Source organism: Brassica napus, chromosome C7 (assembly GCF_020379485.1).
Source record: "Brassica napus cultivar Da-Ae chromosome C7, Da-Ae, whole genome shotgun sequence".
NCBI classification, from domain to species: Eukaryota; Viridiplantae; Streptophyta; class Magnoliopsida; order Brassicales; family Brassicaceae; genus Brassica; species Brassica napus.
This window is the reverse complement of record NC_063450.1, coordinates 46,390,109-46,412,477: the sequence shown is the minus strand read 5'-3', so window position 1 is coordinate 46,412,477 and position 22,369 is coordinate 46,390,109. Positions and strand designations below refer to the sequence as shown.

The following is a 22,369-nucleotide window of genomic DNA, read 5'->3' as shown; positions in this document are numbered from 1 at the left end:
CGGTTTCTGTATCGATATTTGTTTCTTCTTCGGTGGCATACCCGTAGGTGGAGGTATGTCAAAAGGAGCATAGGTTTACTATGATAAAAAAATTGGCTATTCACGGAAGAAAAAGAAGTATATAGTCAGAAAGAATAAACATGGCCATTTTGAAAGAATCAGTGTTAACTTTTTTTAGGGTTTTATGTTTTCGAGTTCATTTCGATTGAATAATTTCACTTGGTGATTTTAGTAGATTTTTTACCTACGAATAAAAAACTAATTTTTCTTTGAGCTAAAAGCTTCATCTGCGTTTTCTTGTCTTCTTCAAAAGAATGAATCGTAAGTTGTGAATCATGAAGATAGTGACATGGTGTATAAAAGAATGAATTTCTACAAGTTACTATCCATTCACACTAATTTATTTTGTTCACTTTTTGGTCACTCCATTGTTTATTTTTATATATTAAAATTTTGATATGCATACTATGAACATAAAACTAGAGTGGAGACCCCATGAAGTGGGAGATTCTTCTTTGCCTTCTTTTGATGTTTGAATTCTTCTTTTGAAAATCTTACCTCCTTTTTTAAAACAATACAATTACTTCTTTATTTATGATTATTAAAAAATAATTAGTATCATTTGATCTTCTTTGGATAGGTTTGTATCCTTTTTAATGATATATACATGCATTCAAAAGATATCTGAATCGATACAAACTAAATATATTATTTTCAACACTAATGGTTATATTGATTAATTGATTTTTAGCCTCAACGTTTGTTACAGAATATTCAGTTTTTTCTTTTGGATACATTTTAAAAGTGTTTTTAATTTTCTTTGAATATTACATTTTCGGCCATTATCATTTAATTATGATAGAATACTAAAACAATTTTGTTAAATATGTATTGCTTCCAACGATAATTTAATCATATAATTTAAACTTTAATTTTCATTAAATATTATAGAGATATATTTCAATTAATTCAATATGGGTCACAAAGATATTTAAATAATTTAAAAATGCAATATTTTCGGGAGTACTTAGTTAGCTATTTTGTGATTACCTATTTTGTGATTACCTTCTTTACATTTCAATTGTTTTTTAAAATATTTTTATTATTTATTTTATTTCTCTCTATGGCGCTATGAGGCTTTTACATCTTATATATTAAAACAAAAGTCACAACCTTGATTCATGTGTGATTTAAAAAAAAAATGGATCTAATGGACTTATTCCTAGAAAGTCATGTTACATTTAATATCTAATCTTATCATTTAAATTTTGAGCATACCATAAATTTTTATTGGGCTATAAATAATTGGATTTAAACAATAGATGATCCATTGGATTTATAGATAGTATAAATTAAATAGATATAATTTAATGTTGTAATACTATACATCTATATGCTAAATATTTAAATATTTGTCGATGTTAACTTTAAAAATTATAAAGATTTTTTTTAAATAACAAAAATCATATTATCTAACAATGATTAATCTTTACTACCTTAAACCAATGAAAACAAATTTTAAACTATATAGTTTATTTTAAAAATTAAACAAAAACTAAATGTTTAATTATTTACTCGATAATATAAATCTATGAAGCGAAAAGTTTAATTTTTTTAAAAACTTTCTAAATTTGTGAAATGTTACAATATATTTGAATATGACAATAAAACAATATTTTACTAATCTTTATATATATTGTTACGATTTTAATAATGAAATAATAATCCGAAAATATATATATAGAAAAAGATACAAATACATGTGAAAGTTTGAAACAATCTATTCAATGAAAACAATATACAGTAAACTTATTATGTTTTAAAAATTGATAGACAAATATATATTATAATATATACCAATTTAGAATTGAAAACAAAATATTTATATAAAAATAAATGAAAACAAAAACCCGCGCAACGAGATCGTCAACTCTTAGATGTGAAGTTTTAAAGAACAAAAAAGTTAAAAAAAATGTTAAAGAAATTCACCAAAAATCACGGCAAGTACAAGATCCATCCTTAAAGCAATGAAACCTATTCACATCTCTAACAACAATTTCCCTCTCCACAATCCCACTGATCAGCTTGAAAGCCTCATGACAATCTCTGCACATCCTCAAGTTGTTCATAATCCTAATCGTCGATCCTTCAGGCAAATGTATCAATCCAAAGGCTAAAGCCAATCTCTCACAATGCAAACTCACAATTTCCTCTTTGGCTTCTTCATCCACATCAACAAAAACCGATGAACTCGTGATCATACTACTACTTCCCCTGTGTCCTCTCTCCTTCATTCTCTTCTCCAGATCCTTTATAAACCTCACAATCTCACCGCTCTCATCACACGACAAATCCCCAGCATGAAATGCATAAACCGAGTCCTTAATCTCAATCCAGCTACAAGCTCGCTCTTTCACATTTCCGCCACGTCTCATCTCTAAACGAAGAGACTCTGAATCTTCCCACCCTCCAGCCACAGCATAAGCATTAGATAATGCAACATATGCACTCGTCACTTGCTGATTCGATTCTATTAAACGTTTGCTCGCCTCGCCAACGATATCAACTCTTCCATGCAACCTACCAGCTGAGAGAAGAGCTCCCCACAAGAGCGCACCTTGCTCTCCTCCAACTTCTATAGTTTTCGCCAGAGCGTAAGCCTCGTCAACACGGCCAAATCTTCCAAGCATATCAACAACACAAGTGTAATGCCTGGGATCAGGAACCACACCGTACTTCTCAACCATTGAGTTCAAGTATCCTAGTCCTTCGGTGACTAAACCCGAATGGCTACAAGCGTGTAACACGGCGAGTAACGTTACATAGTTAGGCCTTATTCTCTTCGCAACCATCTCGTCGAAAAGCTGAAGCGCGGCTTCTCCAAGTCCATGCTTTGCCTTTGCCATGATCATAGACGTGTACGAGATCACAGAGTGACGGCAAATCGTCAAGAAGATCTTCTCTGCACAGCTTAGAGACCCACATTTGGCGTACATATCAAGAAGCGACGTGGCAACCACATGGTTCGTTTCGTAACCACCATGAGTAACTACACCGTGAGCAACTTTACCCCATTGTAGCCTACCTAAACTAGAGCAAGCACTAATAACACTAGCTAGCATAAACTGATTCGGTCTATCCAACGTCGTTGTATCAGCATTGAATGTTCTAAATAACTCAATAGCTTCATGTCCACGAGCGTTCTGCGCATAAGCAGTGATCATCGATGTCCAAGAAACAACGTTTCTCCCACAGCCAATCATCGAGTCGAAAACCCGTCTAGCTGTTTCCACGTCGTTGCATTTGCCATACATGTCAAGAAGAGAGGAGCTCACCACGGTGTTGCTTCTCCGCCCGGACATCTCAAGACGGGCGTGGATGCTTTTCCCGATTCTTGATTCTGCCAAAGCAGAGCAGGCTTTGAATACACTCGCGAACGTGAACTCGTTGGGAGCTACATATTCGTCTTCGTGCATTTGTTGGAACATAGACAGAGCAGTTTGAGGTTGACCCGTGTCGTTAAACCCAGAGATAACCGAAGTCCAGGAAACGACGTTTGGTTCAGGCATTTCGTCGAACAGCTTGCGTGCAGTGTTGGTTTCTCTGAGCTTCACATAGCTGTTTATGAGGCGATTCACAGTGAATGTGTCGCTCGCGAACCCAAGTTTGAAAATTGAACTTTGCAATGAGCTCGTGAGAAAGAGATGGGTAGATTCTGAAAGCTTGTGGACCAAGGAAGCTTTACTTTTGAGATGGAAGACATCGTCGACGAATGAAGAGTTCGCAGGGACAAAACGGACATTTTGTAGAAACCTTTTATTCATTGGTCTACGCAAACTCCCATCTCTCTGCAAACATAGAAATTGTAGAACCATAAAATATAAATAAACATTAGACCATTGCTTTATTGGGTTTTCCAGTTGACGTATGCAAACATTTTGGGTTGGGCCTAATTCCCGTCAAAACAAATACTTACAACTGATACATATACTGTAAGAATAGCATACTGCATTATCATTCTCTAACAAAAGCTGAACTGAACTAAAATTAAATTTTTTTGTTATAATAAATAAATTATTTTAGGTATCATTGAAAGTTTTGAGTATTTTGTGTACTTATTTGAAATTTAGTTTATGCTTGGTATATATATATATTATTATTTTTTTAATCTTTTGAGTTTTTTTTGGATATCCATTCAGATTTAAAATCTAAAATCCAAAGTACCATAGAACAAGAATCGTTCAAATATTTATGTCGGATTCACTTTGGTTTAGAATCATATTTATGGAGTTTTAGGCTAGAGATGTTCTTAGAATTTCATTATTCATCAGTCACCTTTCAATCATGATTGCGGTTTTTAATAAAAGTTAAACAAAGCGATTAAACTACAAAGTCTGAACCCGTTTAGTTAATGACAAGACAGAAACATGTTGTAGAAACATGTTTTGGGACTTGAACTCATCAACCTGTGCATCCACTTGATAATAAATAAATGAATAGTGGTTAAATCCATTCTAATGAATGTAACAACATAAACAGCACCACAACTCTAGAAGAGAAACAAGGTAATTATATATGATGATGATGTTAAACAAAATATTTAAAAAGGTGATATCTATCATTCTTGTTGTGGTGGCTTTAGCTTGAACTCATGAACATGCATCTCATCACGGAACTTGCGGACTAATGTTTGGTAAAGTTTAGGCTCTGGATCTGGCGAGGAGAGATCTTTGGCCCACAATGTTATGTAAAAACAAAAACCTTGGGCGGCTGTTACATTGGCACTCACGTACTCGATCGACAAACTCAAGCTGTGTTCCATAATCTTCGTTTTTTTGCCTCAATGGCTGCACTACAAAAAAAAAAGAGTTATTGTGACTAAATTTTGCGACGATCTGTATTCGTTATAATTTAGTGACGTTTTTAATACGATGTTGTGACTATTATATTCAGTCTTAAATTCGTAGTTGTTTCGTTACAATACTGTGACGATGTAAATCGTTGCTAGAATTTGTAACAAATTAAGACGTAATTGTTACCACAGTAGGAAACGTAACATTTATGACGGTTTGTGACGAACTTTAGCGTAACCAATTAGATACTAAATTGCGACGTAATTAAAAGTCTCTGTTTGTAATGATATAGTGACTAAATTTTAGTCACTAATTAGCACAAAATAAAGATACTTTTATCATTTCAAATTATGACATAAATGATGTAGCAAATTGGTAGCTAACTAAAACCAATTTTCGCATGATTTTTTCCACGTTTGTGACTTAACCATTTATAATTTATAACATATTTGAGACTATTAAAATAGTTACATAACAGCAAGAATATCTATGAAGTAAAATATCTTTTACGAAACATACAAGTCAATGTTACATTTTCGTATGTAGTACATAATTCTCATATTCCTAATCTGATAAAGAATATACTTTATCAATTCGTATTTATATTATTAATTAGAATATTAATTCTTCATATATATAGAACACAAGTGATCTTTAAAACTTATCAGAAAAAGAGACCAACTGCAATAAAGATTTTAAAAAAAAAACTGTGTTGGTTTGAATGAGATAATTATCGAGACGAAAAAGAAGAAGGGTTCTCAAGCTATTTACTCTAAAAAGAAGAAGAAGGGTTCCTAAGTGTTGATAGTTAGACCAATGTCATTGAATAATGACATTAAAATTACAAGGCAGTGGATGTATATTGATGGTGCTAGTAATAAAGTTTCAGAAACTTATTGTCAAGAATTAGAGATTTTTTAGGAAATTTGCAAAATCTCAACAAAAACTTGATTTTACTGCAATGCAATATGAAGACTCTGATCCAATCGTTATATTGATCCATATCACGTTGAGGCACTAACAACATGTATGGTCAAGCAGAAGATCTTGATTATATCGAAGTGGAAGAAGAACTTGGTTCGGATGTTAAAAGCGAAAAATCCTGATATCGAACAAATTTATGAAGAATTTGATTAATTTATTTGTATCTATTTATTGTCGATTTTTAGTCTGTTGTTTTAATATAGTTAGTTACTTATTTTATAACAGAAATACATACAAAACTTTAAGTTCAAATAAAGTATTATTTCAAAAAAAATTGGGCCCTAGAGACGGTGTTCTGAAATTTTAAGATACACCGCCATAAAACTTGTCAAAAGGTTCGAAAAATATTTAAGGCTTTTTATTGACTATATATATCCATTAAGCCATCATAAACCCTACAGGTTTTCTCAATATATAAAAACTTCATACTTGCCGTCAAAATTATAACCCTAAAAGTACTCTCTCAGAGGAACCATATCTCTGAAAGCTTTTCCTCTTGCTGGATCTGGTGTTGTAAAGGTTTGTTTCTCATCACCCATAATCCCTTCTATTTATGGACGACTTGTTTGCGAATATAATATCGGAGCCATATAGGTTGAAAACTAGAAGCGTTTTATCAATGTTTGCTTTGAAACTTGTGTTTGGCCACTTTCTTATAGAGCTTTGATAATCTCTACAATTTAATTATTTATAGTTCTTTGGAATCGTGCTCTTAAACAAAATTTGATGGATTATTTATACACATATTTTATTATTGGCCACTTCTGGAGCACTTTAGAGAACTATTAATTATTAAAAAGAAAGTTGGATTGTTTTGTGTTCTTGTCATTCACTATAAAAAAACATCGTAATTCTGACGGACATTCTGACGGAAAATGAGATCCTCGGAATATTCCGACGAATTTCCTCGGAATATACCGATGAAATACCGAGGAAATAATATTCCTCAGAAAACACCGACGAATATCCGAGGATATATTATAGCCGTTAGAGAGCCGTTGGGGATTTTAAAAATTCCGAGGAAATTCCGAGGAAAGAGCCGTTGCCGTCGGGATTCCGTCGGAATTTTCTCGGTACTGTCGGCATCATTTCATCTATAAATACCCGCACCCCCCAACCTTTTCATTCACTCCATTTCTTCATCCTCTCACATACTATATTTACACACGAATTTGATTGAAAAAACATGTCTTCTTCAAATTATTATCGTTTTTGGATCGATCGACCTCATTTGGATCCGAACATGAGATTGCTTACGGAAGAATACCAACGAGGTATAACCGAATTCATGGGGTTAGTTCAACGACAACCGGAAGCAGAAACGGGTATGTTAAGATGTCCTTGCTCTAATTGTAAAAATAGAAAGATTATTAAAGAGTGTGATGTTTGGACTCATCTATATTTGAATGGGTTTACACGAAGTTACAAAATTTGGTATCATCATGGAGAAACTGATTATGAATATGGTAGTACTAGCGAACCTCAGCCTGCGGTTAGGTTAGAAGAACCAATTAGAATGGATGTAGATTATGGTGTAGGTACTGAGCAGATGGTAAATGATCATTTTAGAGGGGAAGATTTACCCAATGTAGAAGCTATGAGATTTTATGATATGTTGGATGCTGGAAAGCAACCCTTGTACGAAGGTTGCAGGGATGGTCATTCAGCTTTATCATCTGTAACAAGACTGATGGGCATTAAAACAGATTATAATTTGGCTGAAGACTGTGTGGATGCGATTGCTGATTTTGTAAAAGGTATTCTACCTGAGGATAATGTAGCCTCTGGTTCATACTACGAGGTTCAGAAACTGGTAGCTGGTTTTGGTTTATCGTATCAGGTAATAGATGTATGCAGCGATAACTGCATGATTTATTGGAGGGCAGATGAACATCGGGTTACATACAAATTTTGTGGAAAGGCTCGTTATAAAGATACGAGTGGAAGAGTTCCAGTGCCATTTAAAAGGATGTGGTATTTGCCTTTGACGAAAAGGTTGCAGAGGTTGTATCAGTCTGAACGCACAACGCAACCAATGAGATGGCATGCGGAGCATTCAACAAATGGTGAGATTAGACATCCTTCAGATGCAAAAGCGTGGAAGCATTTCCAATCAAAATATCCCGACTTTGCGTATGAGAGAAGAAATATCTACCTTGGATTATGTACTGATGGTTTCAGCCCGTTTGGCAAGAGTGGAAGACAGTATTCTCTATGGCCAGTCATTCTTACACCATACAACTTACCGCCAAACTTGTGCTTGCGACGAGAGTTTTTGTTTTTTTCCATTCTCGTTCCCGGACCAGAGCATCCTAAGAGATCACTTGATGTGTTTCTTCAGCCACTAATATATGAGTTGCAACAACTATGGGCTGAAGGTGCTGAAACATACGATGTTTCATGTAAAGAAAACTTTCAAATGCGGGCAGTACTTATGTGGACAATAAGGGATTTTCCAGCATATGATATGTTATCTGGATGGACAACGCATGGAAGGCTATCATGTCCATATTGTCAAGATAACACTGATGCTTTCCAACTAAAACACGGAAGGAAAACGTGTTGGTTTGACTGTCACAGGAGATTCCTACCACCTGATCATCCATATCGTAGGAGTAGGAATTTGTTTACGAAGAACAAGAGGGTGTTTGACAGTCCACCTCCGGAAATTTGTGGGGCAGATTTGTCGACACAACTAAGAGATTTTGGTGCAGAAAGGATGCAAGACCAGGGTGGACATGTGCATTATCCGGTAGATGCTGTTGGAAAACTACATAACTGGCACAAAAAGAGTATTTTCTGGGATCTGCCATACTGGAAGGATCATCTGCTGAGGCATAATTTAGATGCCATCCATATTGAGAAGAACTTTTTTGACAATCCCATGAACACGATCCTTAACGTTCAAGGGAAAACAAAGGATAATTTGAAGTCACGACTGGATTTAGTCGATATATGTGCTCGTTCAGAACTTCATGTTGATGATAATGGTAGGGCTCCTTTTCCCATATACCGACTTGATGCAGAGGGAAAATATGCGTTCTTTGATTGGATTTCCAACGATGTGAAATTTCCAGACGGTTACGCATCTAATTTGCGTAACTGTGTCGACAGAAAGGAAGGAAAGTTTATCGTCTTGAAGAGTCACGATTGCCATGTAATGATGCAGCGCCTCCTTCCGTTTGCCTTCAAGGAACTATTGCCACGGAATGTTCATGAAGCAATTGCAGGGGTTAGTGCTTTCTTCCGCGATTTATGCACGAGATCAGTGACTCTTGAAGGTATTGAAAATTTGAAGACTAACATAGCCGTGATTCAGTGCAACCTCGAGAAGATATTTCCTCCATCATTTTTTGATGTTATGGAGCATCTTGTTATTCATCTGGCAAGAGAATTGGAACTTGGTGGTCTTGTGCAGTATAGATGGATGTATTTATATGAGCGGTATATGTACCACTTGAAGAAGATGGTGAAAAATTATAGTAGGGTGGAAGGTTCTATAATCGCACAGATGATAAATTCAGAAACTTCAAACTTTGCCGAGTTCTATTTTTTAGCAGAAGTGCAGACCAAAAATAGAAGACCTGCTCGGCATGATGATAGAGGCGAACGAGCAACATATCATGTTACGGTTCCAGACATCTTCACAGATGTTGGACGACTTAGCGGAAAACCAAAGGACCGTCGACTTACTGAGCAGGAGCACAGTCATTTGCAAACATATTTGCTCACCAACTGCGAAGATGTTCTTCAATATGAGAGGTAAATAAATTAGCTTACAATTTTTTATTTTAACAAGTTGAAATTTAAATCTTAATTAATTATATTATTGTCAACATATGTACAGGATTTTCATGGCAGAAAAGCGGTTCGAATATAGATACGCCACAGAGGAGGAACTTGAAGAACTGAAGCAAAGAGAATTTTCTGGATGGATGCTTACTTATGTGAGTGCTTTAAACAAATTAAAATATTATTTATCACATATTTATACTAATTCACATAGATTAATATAACATATATATGTGCTATTAATAGGTGTCTGCTGGTATGACCAGAGGTGAAACATTTGACGATTAGATAGGCGAGATGGTGCGTGGACCAGAGTATGTTGTGAAGTCATATTCGAGACTTTATACTCGAGGATATGCATTCACAACTCAAAAGAGGAGACGTTCGAGTACGACTTATGATGTTGGCGTTTGTTCTGCATCTGGAGTTGATGTATACTACGGAAACATACGGGAGATTATGGAAATCAAGTATCCGTGCATGGTTGGATTGCGCTGTACTGTTTTCTATTGTGATTGGTACGACAACACTCCAGATCTAGGTGTGAGAACAGATGCATTTGGTGTTACATCAGTACATTCGAGGCGAAAGTTGCAATATTATGATCCTTTCATTCTTGCTTTTCAGGCCGATCAGGTAATTAAATATACATATATCAATTATTTATAATGATTCATCATCATGTGTATTAATAACACTTATTTACAAATTAAATAATTTTTTAAATGTTACAGGTTTGTTATATCAAGTACCCCCGAGTTATGAACAGAGATGATCCATGGGTCACTGTTACATCACTCAACCCGAGAGGCCGAGTTCAGGGAAGTTCTGAGCTGGAAGACCCACTACAACCAAGCACATCCGGTAACTTAAGTGCAGCAGAAGATTTAGCTGCAGTTGGCCTTGTAGTCGATTTAACCGACTTTGGAGAGGAAGCCGTCGTTCACGTAGAGGATGAACCAGAGATTGGAGAGTTTCACCAAGATCCAGATTCAGATTCATCTGGTGATGATGACTCGGAAACAGAGTAGCATCGCCTTTTTTTTTTTAATATAAGAATACCGAGAAAATTCCGAGGGATAATAGGATTTAGGGATTTCCTTGGAATTTCCTCGGAATAGTCCGAGACTTTTCCGACGATTTAGGGCTTTTCTTTTAGGGTTTCTGTTTCCTCGGAATATTCCGAGGAAATTCCGAGGAAATCCAAGTGTTCCTCAGAATTTCCTCGGAATATTCCGAGACTTTTCCGAGGAAGTAGGGTTTTTAAACCGAAAACAACGTTTTGCGGTTTGAATAACACTTATATAACCCTTATTAAGTGTCTTAGACTTATTATGAAGTCAAAAATTTGTTCCTTACCGTATAATAAACACTTTTCCGTTGTATGAACGAAATCCCCACAACATAAGAGAAACACTTATACACTTTAATGAACGGTAAAGGGAATACTTCCAATTCGTTTTGAAATTTTGTTATTTCATAGTTTATGATCATCTATACAAAGATTCATCAATTCTATGCATTGCATTTGTATAAGAAATGATATAGGGCAAAAAAATTTGATGTTTTGAAACTCCAAACATGTGTTCCTCGGAATTTTCTCGGAATAGTCCGAGGAAATTCCGAGGAACAATATAAACCAATAGAAATACATGCATAGGATATTCTTTTTCCACGAATTAATGAACATACCGAGGAAATTCCGACGGATATTTAAGTGTCCGTCGGAATTTCCTCGAAATATTTTCATTTAACCGGGCAAACCAGCCGCCAAATATTTCGCGAAAATTGAAATTGAAAATACCGAAGAAATTCCGACGGATAGTTTCCGTCGGACCGTAGGTTTTATAAAGACGAAACACTTCTTCTTCCCCATTTCTCTCTTCTTCCTCCGGCGATCTCTCTCTTCTTCCGGCGATCTCCCCCTTCTCTCGCGACGATCTCTCCGGTGAATCCTCTCTATTCCTACACAAATCATGTAAGGACCCTATTTCACTTAGGTTCTATTTGTTAGGTTTTTATGTAGATTTGATGATTTTAGAAGTTTTTTGATAGATTTTTGTTAGGGTGATTGGTTAGGTGTGTGATTTGGTTGTGTAATAGGTTTAGAATTGTGATTTGGTTGGATAATTTGTTGTGTTGAATTGATTTAGAACTTTTTTATAAATTTTTTATTATTTTTGTATTTATAAAATCGATTTTGGATTTTACAAAACGTTTTTTGTATATAAATTCGATTTTTGGATTTATAAAAGATGATTTCATATTTATAAAAATATTTATATTTATTAAAACCAATTTTGTATTTATAAAACATTTTTTTGATTTATAAACACTATTTTATTATTTTTTGTATTTATAAAAACTATTTTTAAATATGTTTTTCAATTAATATTTATTAAAACTATTTTTAAATATGTTTTTTTTTTAATTTATATATTTATTATAACTAATTTTAAATATGTTTTTCAATTAATATTTATTAAAACTATTTTTAAATATGTTTTTTTTAATTTACAGGTCTACTGGTGATCAGACCCTGTCTCGATCTCGTCGTGCCTCACCACGAGGTCGTAGTGGTACGGGGAGCCACTCTCAGGGTTCGTCCAGCCACTTTCAGGGTTCGTCCAACCACTCTCGGGGGTCGAGCAACCTGATGCGCCTCGGATCATAGACCCGGGCCAGGATGATGCGACCATGGCTGAGCCAGATGATTCTTCAACAAAAGACAAACCAGGATGGATTAATGGTGAGGATGCTGATCTAAAACCAGCTGATGAGACTGAGGACGAGCTGGAACCAGCTGAAGAGAGTATGCTTGAGCTGAAACCAGCTGAAGTGATAGTAGATGAGCTAGATGAGCTGAGTGAGCTAAGTGATACTAGCTTGGAGCTGAATGAGCTAAGTGACACTGAAGATGGAGCTGGTTTAGTTGCTGGGCGAAATGAGCATTTTTCAGCCCAAAGAAAAATTCATAACAAATTCAATTTGGGTCGGTTTTACACCAAATTCGACCAGACCTTTCCTCAGTCCATTTCAAGCCCATTCTCATCAAGAATGCCAAGAGGGAGTCAGCAAGGAAGTCTTGGTCGTGCATGGGAAAAAGAATTCAACAAAAATCATTAATTTCGGTCTTTAGTCAAAGTCTTCATTTCTAGTTTCCATGTCTTGTTTTTAGCACATTCTTCTTTGGATTTCTACAACTTGTAATCCTATATATAGGGCCTAAGAGCCACGAAATAACAGAAGCTTTTTCCCCTTCTATTTGAGTTTATCTCTTTGTTCTTTGTAGAACACTTCTTTGTTTCTTGGTGAGGTTATCTCCGAGTAAACAGCCTCTAATTCGTTGGACCTGTGCGTCATATCAGGCAACGTTTAGAAATCCTTCTTTTGGTGGACTTGTGAGTCATATCAAGCACCAACTGAAGTCTGGTAGTATCATTGGGCCATCCGCAACCCATTGTGTCACCGTTCAATCCATCAGTTCTCCCTTTTGGCGAGTTCATATCCCTTTAGTCCGGTCGAGTGATCCTTCCCTATTTTTGGGCGTATCAAGTGGTATCAGAGCCACTCAACCGGTACTATCTATCCATCTTTCTCATCTTTCATTTCTAAACACTTCTTCTTCATCTTTCTATCTCAAATCCGGGCCACTACCTTACCTATCGCCATTCTTCTATAAAAAAATAAAAAGAGAAAAGAAAAAAAAAAAAAAAGATCTATCAAAAAAAAAGAGAAAAGAAAAAAAAAAGTTTGATTTATTTGGCTAGGTGGTGGAAGAGAAATCCTGCTGGCTGAGGAGAAATCCAGCCTTGGAGTGGTTAATACGGATTTCAAAACCAATTCTCTTTATCTTTCTATCTTGTGTTCATCTCTTGCTTGCTTGGAGAAATCCATTGGGTTATTTGATTTGTTCTCTTAGAACTTTGAGAGGAGACTCTTGAGTGACCATAAAATCTGAGAGAAACACTTGTGTGGGTGAGATCAAACACTTGAGAGTGTGAGGATTATTTTTATCTGTTAACCTTTTGTGTTGAGAACTTTCAGGTTAAGATGTTTGAAGCTGATCAAAGAAGGCTTTTCAGTCAGTTTGAAGTCTGGGAGTTTTGTGACAACCTTGTGGAGGGTGTGGTGAAAGCCCTCAAGGACGTCAGCAAGATCCAAAAGAAGAGCACAACCACACGTGCATCTGTAGCTAAGCCTTCCTTATTCATCAATGAAAAACCCAAAGGTAAATCTGAAAACAACCTTGAAGATCAAAAAGATTTTTCAGATTCTTTACCAATTTTTGATGAGTATGATGAAGAGATGATTGAAAGTTTGATCATTTGTGAGGATGAATGTGATCTTCCATCTCCAAAATCTGATTTTATGTTTGATGATGAAGAGACTAATGGACTAACCTGTTTTGAACCGGAGCATCCGAGTAGTCTTGTTCTATTTTCACAGGATTTTAAGGAAGAACCATTCGACTACTCACATCAAGGACTGCTTCTTGGCACCAGGAGACCCATGGACGATGATCTAGGTCCCATATTTGATGAGGAAGGCGAACCTGGTCCAACCTTTGAAGCGGAAGCACCAAGCATAACATCCATCATCATGGAGAACCAACTTTGCTTTGATCCCGGCACAACTCCTACGCCTTTGACCACATACATTCAAGAGCACTGTGAGAAACTTGATTTGATTAATTTTCTGCCTGATCTGTTTGATAAAGTCAGTTCCAATGACATAAAACTTTCTGGTCTTGATCATCTTGAAAAGTCATCTGAGCTTGATTTGCAACAACTAGTTTTCTGCTCTAGAAAATCGTTTGATTCATTTGTCTTCAAAGAAAATAGCTTTAGTCTGAGATCTTATGGACATGAACTGATCACTGGAATTTTGTTTGCATCCTCATATGCTTTGGAAGATTTTATGGTTAGCACATTGCTGGAACAGAATTCACATAAAGCTGAAACAGATTTTTGTGGTGATTCTGTTTTGAAACCTGTCCATTCTTATTCTGAATCTGATCTTGAACTAAAACTTTTGTGTTCTGAATCTGATCAAGTTAGGCACGTTTTGGAAATGTTCTATGGTAGTTCATGCCTCGAAAACATTCTGATTTACAACACCTTCTTTGATAAACATGCTGAGCCTTGGATAAGAAATTCTCAATTTGAACTTAATCTTTTGTGTTCTAAATCTGAGAAACTTGCGCATGATTTGAATTTGTTCTTTAGGAACTGTGCTATCACGTGCCCTGACACCATTCTGGTGTACAAGACTTACTTTGATAGGCTTCATGATGATCTGAAACGTGTGCTACATGTTCTAGGGAAAGAAACTTTGGTTTATGATCTGAACAAGTACTTGTCTTGTACATATGATCCTGGTATTTTAATGTTTGTTTTGAGTGTCCAGGATAAACAGGATCAGTCTCCAAGAGGTGTCAGGAACAGAAGCAGAGATCGTGCTTATCAGTTTAAGACTTGGAGATGCATGTACTCGAGGAAACCAACTTCAAAACTCCAAGGAAGTTTCTTTCCAAAATTTTCCTTCACTAAATTTTACATGATTTTTAAATTCTTTTTGTCTGATTCATTTCCTTTTGATACAGGTAAAATGGATTTGAGGTCAAATCCTTTTCAAGAGGGAGGGAATGATGCGCCTCGGATCATAGACCCGGGCCAGGATGATGCGACCATGGCTGAGCCAGATGATTCTTCAACAAAAGACAAACCAGGATGGATTAATGGTGAGGATACTGATCTAAAACCAGCTGATGAGACTGAGGACGAGCTGGAACCAGCTGAAGAGAGTATGCTTGAGCTGAAACCAGCTGAAGTGATAGTAGATGAGCTAGATGAGCTGAGTGAGCTAAGTGATACTAGCTTGGAGCTGAATGAGCTAAGTGACACTGAAGATGGAGCTGGTTTAGTTGCTGGGCGAAATGAGCATTTTTCAGCCCAAAGAAAAATTCATAACAAATTCAATTTGGGTCGGTTTTACACCAAATTCGACCAGACCTTTCCTCAGTCCATTTCAAGCCCATTCTCATCAAGAATGCCAAGAGGGAGTCAGCAAGGAAGTCTTGGTCGTGCATGGGAAAAAGAATTCAACAAAAATCATTAATTTCGGTCTTTAGTCAAAGTCTTCATTTCTAGTTTCCATGTCTTGTTTTTAGCACATTCTTCTTTGGATTTCTACAACTTGTAATCCTATATATAGGGCCTAAGAGCCACGAAATAACAGAAGCTTTTTCCCCTTCTATTTGAGTTTATCTCTTTGTTCTTTGTAGAACACTTCTTTGTTTCTTGGTGAGGTTATCTCCGAGTAAACAGCCTCTAATTCGTTGGACCTGTGCGTCATATCAGGCAACGTTTAGAAATCCTTCTTTTGGTGGACTTGTGAGTCATATCAAGCACCAACTGAAGTCTGGTAGTATCATTGGGCCATCCGCAACCCATTGTGTCACCGTTCAATCCATCAGTTCTCCCTTTTGGCGAGTTCATATCCCTTTAGTCCGGTCGAGTGATCCTTCCCTATTTTTGGGCGTATCACAACCACTCTCGGGATTCTTCATTTCCCGCTCCGATTTTTACTCCCGCTGCTGCACCCCCTCCCGTTGCTGCACCCCCTCCCACTGCTGCACCCCCTCCCGCTCCTCCTGTCGTTCCGGGAGTGATGACTGTTGCCCAGTTGGTTCAACAGCCCGGTCGTGAGCATCTTCCCTATCTCACTCCGTGTCCAAAGGGACGACGTCAAACATGGTAATTAAAAGTCTTCTTTTTTCCTTTCATTAAAATTTGATTCATTATTAATAATTTGTTTCTTATATTAGGTTCAATCGATCCGGGAACGGGATCAGCGCATGGATCAACAATATGATGTACTCGAACCTCAGCAACGGATATCCGACTTTCACTCACTTCCCTGCCGAGGACCAGGAGATGTGGTTTCGTCAGTTAGCGGTAAGTATTCTAATTTTTTTACTTATATTTTTAATCTTTAATATAAAATTTCTTCAAATTGTGTTTTTTTTTCAGCAAGAGTTCACCTGGAATCCCGATCACACGAACTTTATCCGTGACGCCTTCGTCCATAAAGTTATGGACAATTATGGGAAGCAGATCTACGAGTGGAAGCAGAAGTGGCTCATCAACCAGGTTTTTTTTAATTTATTAAACAATTTTTTGAATTTATTAAACTATTTTTGGATTTATTAAACTATTTTATATTTTTTTATTAAAAGGTCCCGAAGTCGATCAACAACACGGTCTGAGAGGAGTTGTGTGTGCATTGGGATAAGGACGAGACGAAAGCTACCTCCATGACCAACTCCGCCAACCGCAAGAGCGATCGTGGCGGGAAGGGCATGTACAAGCACAATTTGGGTGCCCAGACTATTGCCACTCTGGGGGATCGCTTGGTAAGTTTAATCTCTTTTTTTTTTTAATTATTTAAGTATTTTTATTTTATTTTTATGCATTTCTTCTAATTTCTAATGTTTGTTTAACTTTTGTTTTTTTCAAGGCGGATGAAAATGATGGCGAGCCGGTTGATGATTTCGTCCTAATGAAGACGGCGCATACCAACAAGCACACCGGGGAGATTGATGGTGGTGTTGTGAGGGATGTGCTCAGCCTGATCGAAAATCAGAAGGAAGACGAAGAGACCCGTCTATCTCAGCTTCAAACCGACCTGGACGCCACTTCGACGGCTTCGACCAACTTGTCCCGGATTCGAATCAACGAAATCGCTGAATTGGTATGTTCTTTATAAAAAAGTTCAATTCATTTATTTCTTTATTTTCATTTTATCATCTTTTCTATTATTTAAATTTGTTTATTTTCTATTTCAGTCGGTTCCAAAGAAGAAGGGACGTTTGGTCGGTTTGGGTCGTCGAGCCCGGTCGGCTCATCCTTCTGCACCACAGCCCTATGTTGATCCAGAAGTGCTAGAATAGTTGAAAGACAAAGATGACCGCATAGCTGCGTTGGAGCAAAAGATGGCGGATCAAGAGGCGGGATGGGAGGCAACAAGGAAGCAGAACGAGCAAATGATGGAGATGATGAAGAGGATGTACCCGAACGAGCAGTTCCCGTAGTTTCTTTCTTTTTTTTTCAAAAACTCTGAATGTTTTATTTTGGTATGTACAACTTTGAATATTATCTAATATGTTTTCTATTTCAATTTTAATTTTATATTTTTGAATTTCAATTAAAAAAAAAATTTATTAATTAAAAAAAAAAATATTTTTGGGAATATTCCGAGGAAGTGTATCCCTCGGGATAATCCGACGACTAACTTTCTCGGAATATTCCGAGGGCATATCTCCTCGGAATATCCCGACGGATACACTTCCTCGGAATATTCCGACGGCAAAGGTTTCTCGGAATATTCCGACGGCCGAGGTTCGTCGGAATATTCCGATACCTCTTTTCTCTCGGAATGTTTCCGAGGACCGTTCCATTGGAAATATCCGAGGAGATACCGACAAACAGTCCTAGGAAATGTTTCTTCGGAATGTCCTCGGAATCTTTAATTCTCGGTATTCCCTCGGAATTTTTCGAGGAAATTCCGAGGAAATTTTACTTTCCGACGAGAAATTTCCAACGACCATTCTCGTCAGTATGTTCTCGTAATACCATTATTCCGAGTACATACCGACGATATTTGTCGTTGGAATACCGGTGTTTTCTTGTAGTGATTTAGCGAGGAAAAAGATATGTACACTGATCAGTTTATTTTTGGTTTCCTTTGTAGAGGACTCGACCACCAATAACAATAGATGGACGTTCATATGAGATATGATCAAATACCCAACCTAATGGTTCTCCGTCTGCTCTTTCCTAAAGACATGGTGTTAACTCTGAACCAGTATAATAGGGAAGAAGTTGCACATGTTCCAGTACAACGTGATGTTGGAATGATCCACCCATCTCGACATAATGCGCTCTTCAAGAAACGATTTGAAGCTATAAAGGCTTTCTGTTTCGGCACAGACTAGTTTGGTTTTGGTGCTATTTTAGTTTGTTGCTATTTTATATGCTTTTAATTACTTTATGCTATTTTTTTTGCATTCTTAATTGTTGTTCAAGTTTACACTATATTTACGAGTGTTTCATGTTATGAAAATTTTATTTTTAATAAATTGTTCTTTTTCAGATTATTTCTTTTTGGTAAATAAATATTAAAATCACAATGTAATACAAACGACATGTAAATAAAAAAATATGTGGATATATATTTAATTCAGTAAAGTCGTGACTAAATTAGTAAAAATTGTGAGAAATACGAGATAATATATTAGTATCAAATGAAGACTGATTTGTGACCAAGTATCCTGATAATTTTATGATCAGAAATCAGTAGCAAATTATACCATTTAGTGACGGCCAATTAGTCTTCAGTTGTGACGATTAGTGACCACTTTTTGGTCACACCAAGTGACGAAACTGAGACATTGTAATGGTCACATAATTTGACAGTTTTGTGACTTGATTATTATTCGGTAATTGTGACTGTTTTTTCACTTTTATGTATCGTCACAACAACTTGTGTCGCAATTGTTACTGTCTCAATACGTCGCAACATTGTTACATTTTTGTTACCAAAAAAAATTTGTGACGATCGTATTGCAACCGTATACGTATGGTTACAAATACGTCACAATGTCAATATTGTGACGAAATCTATATAAAAAAAATGTTTGCCTCCCTCCTGTTGCGCCACGTCACCTGCCACGTCAGAAAGTCGCGCCTTGTCCAGTCGACACATGTCATGTCGACCAAAACTCAACATTTCATTTAATTTAGTGTGTCATATATGTGGGCTTCTGTTTGTGTCTGGGCTTTATATTTTCTTAATAAAACTCAATCCGATAAAGAGCAATACAACGCGATGTTTTATTACAGACAACTAGATTTTGACCCGCGCTTAGAAAGCGCGGGTTTGTTTGTTTTTCATTTATTAATCGAAAACTGATTTACAAATTACCATTATTTTTCATTTCGAACCATAACAATTGAGTTTTTAGGTTTTTATCATTTGTTTTTTTTCTCTTCAAAATATGGTATTTGTTCGAAATATGGTAGCTGTTCTATAATAATGTTTGAGTTTTAAAATTTGTTTTCATATCTGACCCAGATTCATGTTTGAACCTATAGACCCGATACATTGTATATAATCCTGTTCGGATTTAATGAAAAATTTGTTAATTAAAAATCCGATATAACCCGGTAAAAACCTAAAAACTCACTATTAACCCGCGATCTGATACTATTGATCCGATAACAAAATATCTTATAGTACTTTTTAAAAAAATTGATTAAATTACTCATATATTTATTAATATTACATAAATTAGTGATTTCTTAGAATTTGATAAAATTTTATCATGTTATCTAAATAAAAAATGATAATATAAAATAACTTATTGATATGACAATATTAGTTTATTTTCGTTATTAATAATCTATTATAAGTTTGTGTTTGTATTTTAGATTTAAAAATTTATTTTAAGATAGTTTTTAAAATATTCTTGAACACTCGTAATTGTCATATTAATATTATGTATAAAATGACATTATACACTGAAAAATGATATTCAAATATGTATATGATATATGGTGTAGGATATACGATTTTGGTTTGTATTGAAAATATGTATAATATTCAAATGATCTATTTTGAATATTGATACGTATATTTAAGAAAATAATATTTTCATGTTTCTTAATTCATTTATTGTTCATAATATATTTATACTTATATTAAATTTAAAATTAATATATATTTTAAATATATATATAGGCCTATTATTTATAGATCCATTTAGGTGTATCAGTAGGTCCAAAACCAAAAAACTTAAATGCCATTAATGAATTTTATTAATTCTTTGTAAAAATAAGGGTATTTTTGAGAAAAGTGCAATTTTGATTAAGGATATAATTCGAGAATGATCGTGTTTTAATGGTATTGATAACTCAGTCCGATTGAAAGGTTAACATCTTATTCTTCACGACACCCATCGTCTTCTTCTAGGATTCATCGTGAGACATCCATCCTATTAAGAATTATCGCCATTAGTGGAGTTTCTGGAGGTTGTGTGAGAAGAATCTTCCTGATGAATCTTTGGGTCGATCTTCGTTCGCGTCTGTTCATCTTAGATTCTTCTCCTCCAAAACGTTACGGATTCACCCATTCTTCGCCATTAAGAACCATCTTTACTCCTTTGACCCACAACAATCACTACAGATCATTCAATGCTTTTTATTTTTCTTCAAGGCGATGTTTTATTCACCTATAAGAAGGTCAGTCCTCAACTCCTGAACATCATCGTCTTCTCCCTCTCTATCTATTCAGTTAATACTTATTGTTATTTAAAAGCAATTCGTTGCAGCTTCGTCTCCCTCCTCTGTAATCAAACCCTACACACAACCTCTCATTAACAATCAACATTTTTTATATCGATTCAGTTTACCCACTTTGGATCGAAGGTCCGCTCTGGGTTTTGATTTTTAGGGTCTTAGTGATGATTAGATTGCCAATCCTATGATTGTTTTCTTTGATAATTCATGTATCGCAGTGTTTGGAAACATAGAACGCCAGGAAGAATTTCTTTAGTCACAAAAACAAAAGATTTGATGAAGAACTTTGGCTAATCTTCAATTCTTCAATTGATTATGCCACTGTCATACGTCCACAATCTCTTCGTCTGGTACCAGCAAAATTTAGGTTTAACAAATTTTCCTCCAAATTCAAATTTCTCATGATAAAATCATCGTTATAGATGCAAATATTGTAATTTTTGATAACCATAATTTATTTCGACATGCTATTTGGAAATGATAAAAATGGTGTCCACATATTATATGTTCTAATTTTGTAAATACCAGAAACTGATGGAGGTTTTACATGACATCTGCCAACGATGTCTCTCATTGCTTTAGAATTTAGCTACTTGCACGATGTGAAAGTTCCCGGTAAAAGATCCCCATTGTTCTCAATAAAGGTTTGTTCTCTTCTTTTCTTTCTAACCATACATTGTAGACTTTCTTAGCACGTGTAGACTGTTTACTCACTATACTCTACAGATCTGGCCAAAGTTCCAGCCGCTTTGCGTTACTTTATACTATTTCTAGTCATCGTTTTTGAATGTGCAGGAGGAGATGACAAGCTAGATGGAAATGCTGCTTTGAACAAGTTTTCCAGCCATATGTACTAGAGTATGGATGAGGAGATGAGACAAGCCAAATGCATATCAATTTCTCTTTTGGTCTTCTATTTTAACAACTTTTTTTTTTTTTTTGAAGCACTTCTATTTTAACAACTTATCTTTCACCTTTTCACTCACAATATACCTTCTCAGGTGGTTTTAGATGTGACAAAAAAAAACCTTTTGAAAAAAACCATGAAGTTGCATTGGAGGATGAAATCACAGACTAAGAGCAGAAAAAGGATACTCCACGAGCGGCCATCACTTTGAATCTTATTCTAAATTGTAAAAGAATCAATGAAAGAGTTTGTACCTACAGTTGAAACCAGACCTTGATCTGCTTAGGCTCGATATTTAGACAAAATAGAACATTTGAGATCAATTAATTATTGTGTCTGGAGCGCCTCTGATTGCTCTGTCATGTACTTAACGTACTTTTCCAATATTTTCATGCTTCAGGTTTGAGTAAAATTCTGAATAGTTTCATTTTTTTTTGCCCAGACGCATAGATTTGTGGTTTCTCTAGCTATCA

General features: G+C 35.7%; 3 protein-coding genes and 1 long non-coding RNA gene across 4 annotated transcripts; 3 read left to right on the top strand and 1 right to left on the bottom strand.

Annotated features, from left to right (window-relative positions):
* Nucleotides 1-1,799: 1,799 nt before the first annotated feature.
* On the bottom strand, nt 1,800-4,262 carry LOC106404705 (pentatricopeptide repeat-containing protein At4g15720). The gene has a single exon (XM_013845391.3). The coding sequence runs from the start codon at nt 3,873-3,875 to the stop codon at nt 1,986-1,988; it is 1,890 nt and encodes a 629-aa protein (XP_013700845.2). The 5' UTR covers nt 3,876-4,262; the 3' UTR covers nt 1,800-1,985.
* A 1,797-nt stretch (nt 4,263-6,059) lies between these two features.
* Nucleotides 6,060-15,884, top strand: LOC125590019. Its single transcript, XM_048762860.1, has 2 exons — nt 6,060-6,356; nt 12,150-15,884. The coding sequence occupies exon 2, from the start codon at nt 13,683-13,685 to the stop codon at nt 15,747-15,749; it is 2,067 nt and encodes a 688-aa protein (XP_048618817.1). The 5' UTR covers nt 6,060-6,356; nt 12,150-13,682; the 3' UTR covers nt 15,750-15,884.
* A 255-nt stretch (nt 15,885-16,139) lies between these two features.
* On the top strand, nt 16,140-17,798 carry LOC106379828. Its single transcript, XM_048762861.1, has 5 exons — nt 16,140-16,588; nt 16,664-16,783; nt 16,870-17,046; nt 17,151-17,384; nt 17,479-17,798. Exons 3-5 carry the CDS (start codon nt 16,948-16,950, stop codon nt 17,581-17,583), a joined length of 438 nt encoding a protein of 145 aa, XP_048618818.1. The 5' UTR covers nt 16,140-16,588; nt 16,664-16,783; nt 16,870-16,947; the 3' UTR covers nt 17,584-17,798.
* Nucleotides 17,799-20,581: 2,783 nt separating this feature from the next.
* On the top strand, nt 20,582-22,295 carry LOC106430049. Its single transcript, XR_007326240.1, has 3 exons — nt 20,582-20,932; nt 21,208-21,633; nt 21,785-22,295. It is a non-coding gene; the product is annotated as an uncharacterized LOC106430049 (long non-coding RNA).
* Nucleotides 22,296-22,369: the final 74 nt, after the last annotated feature.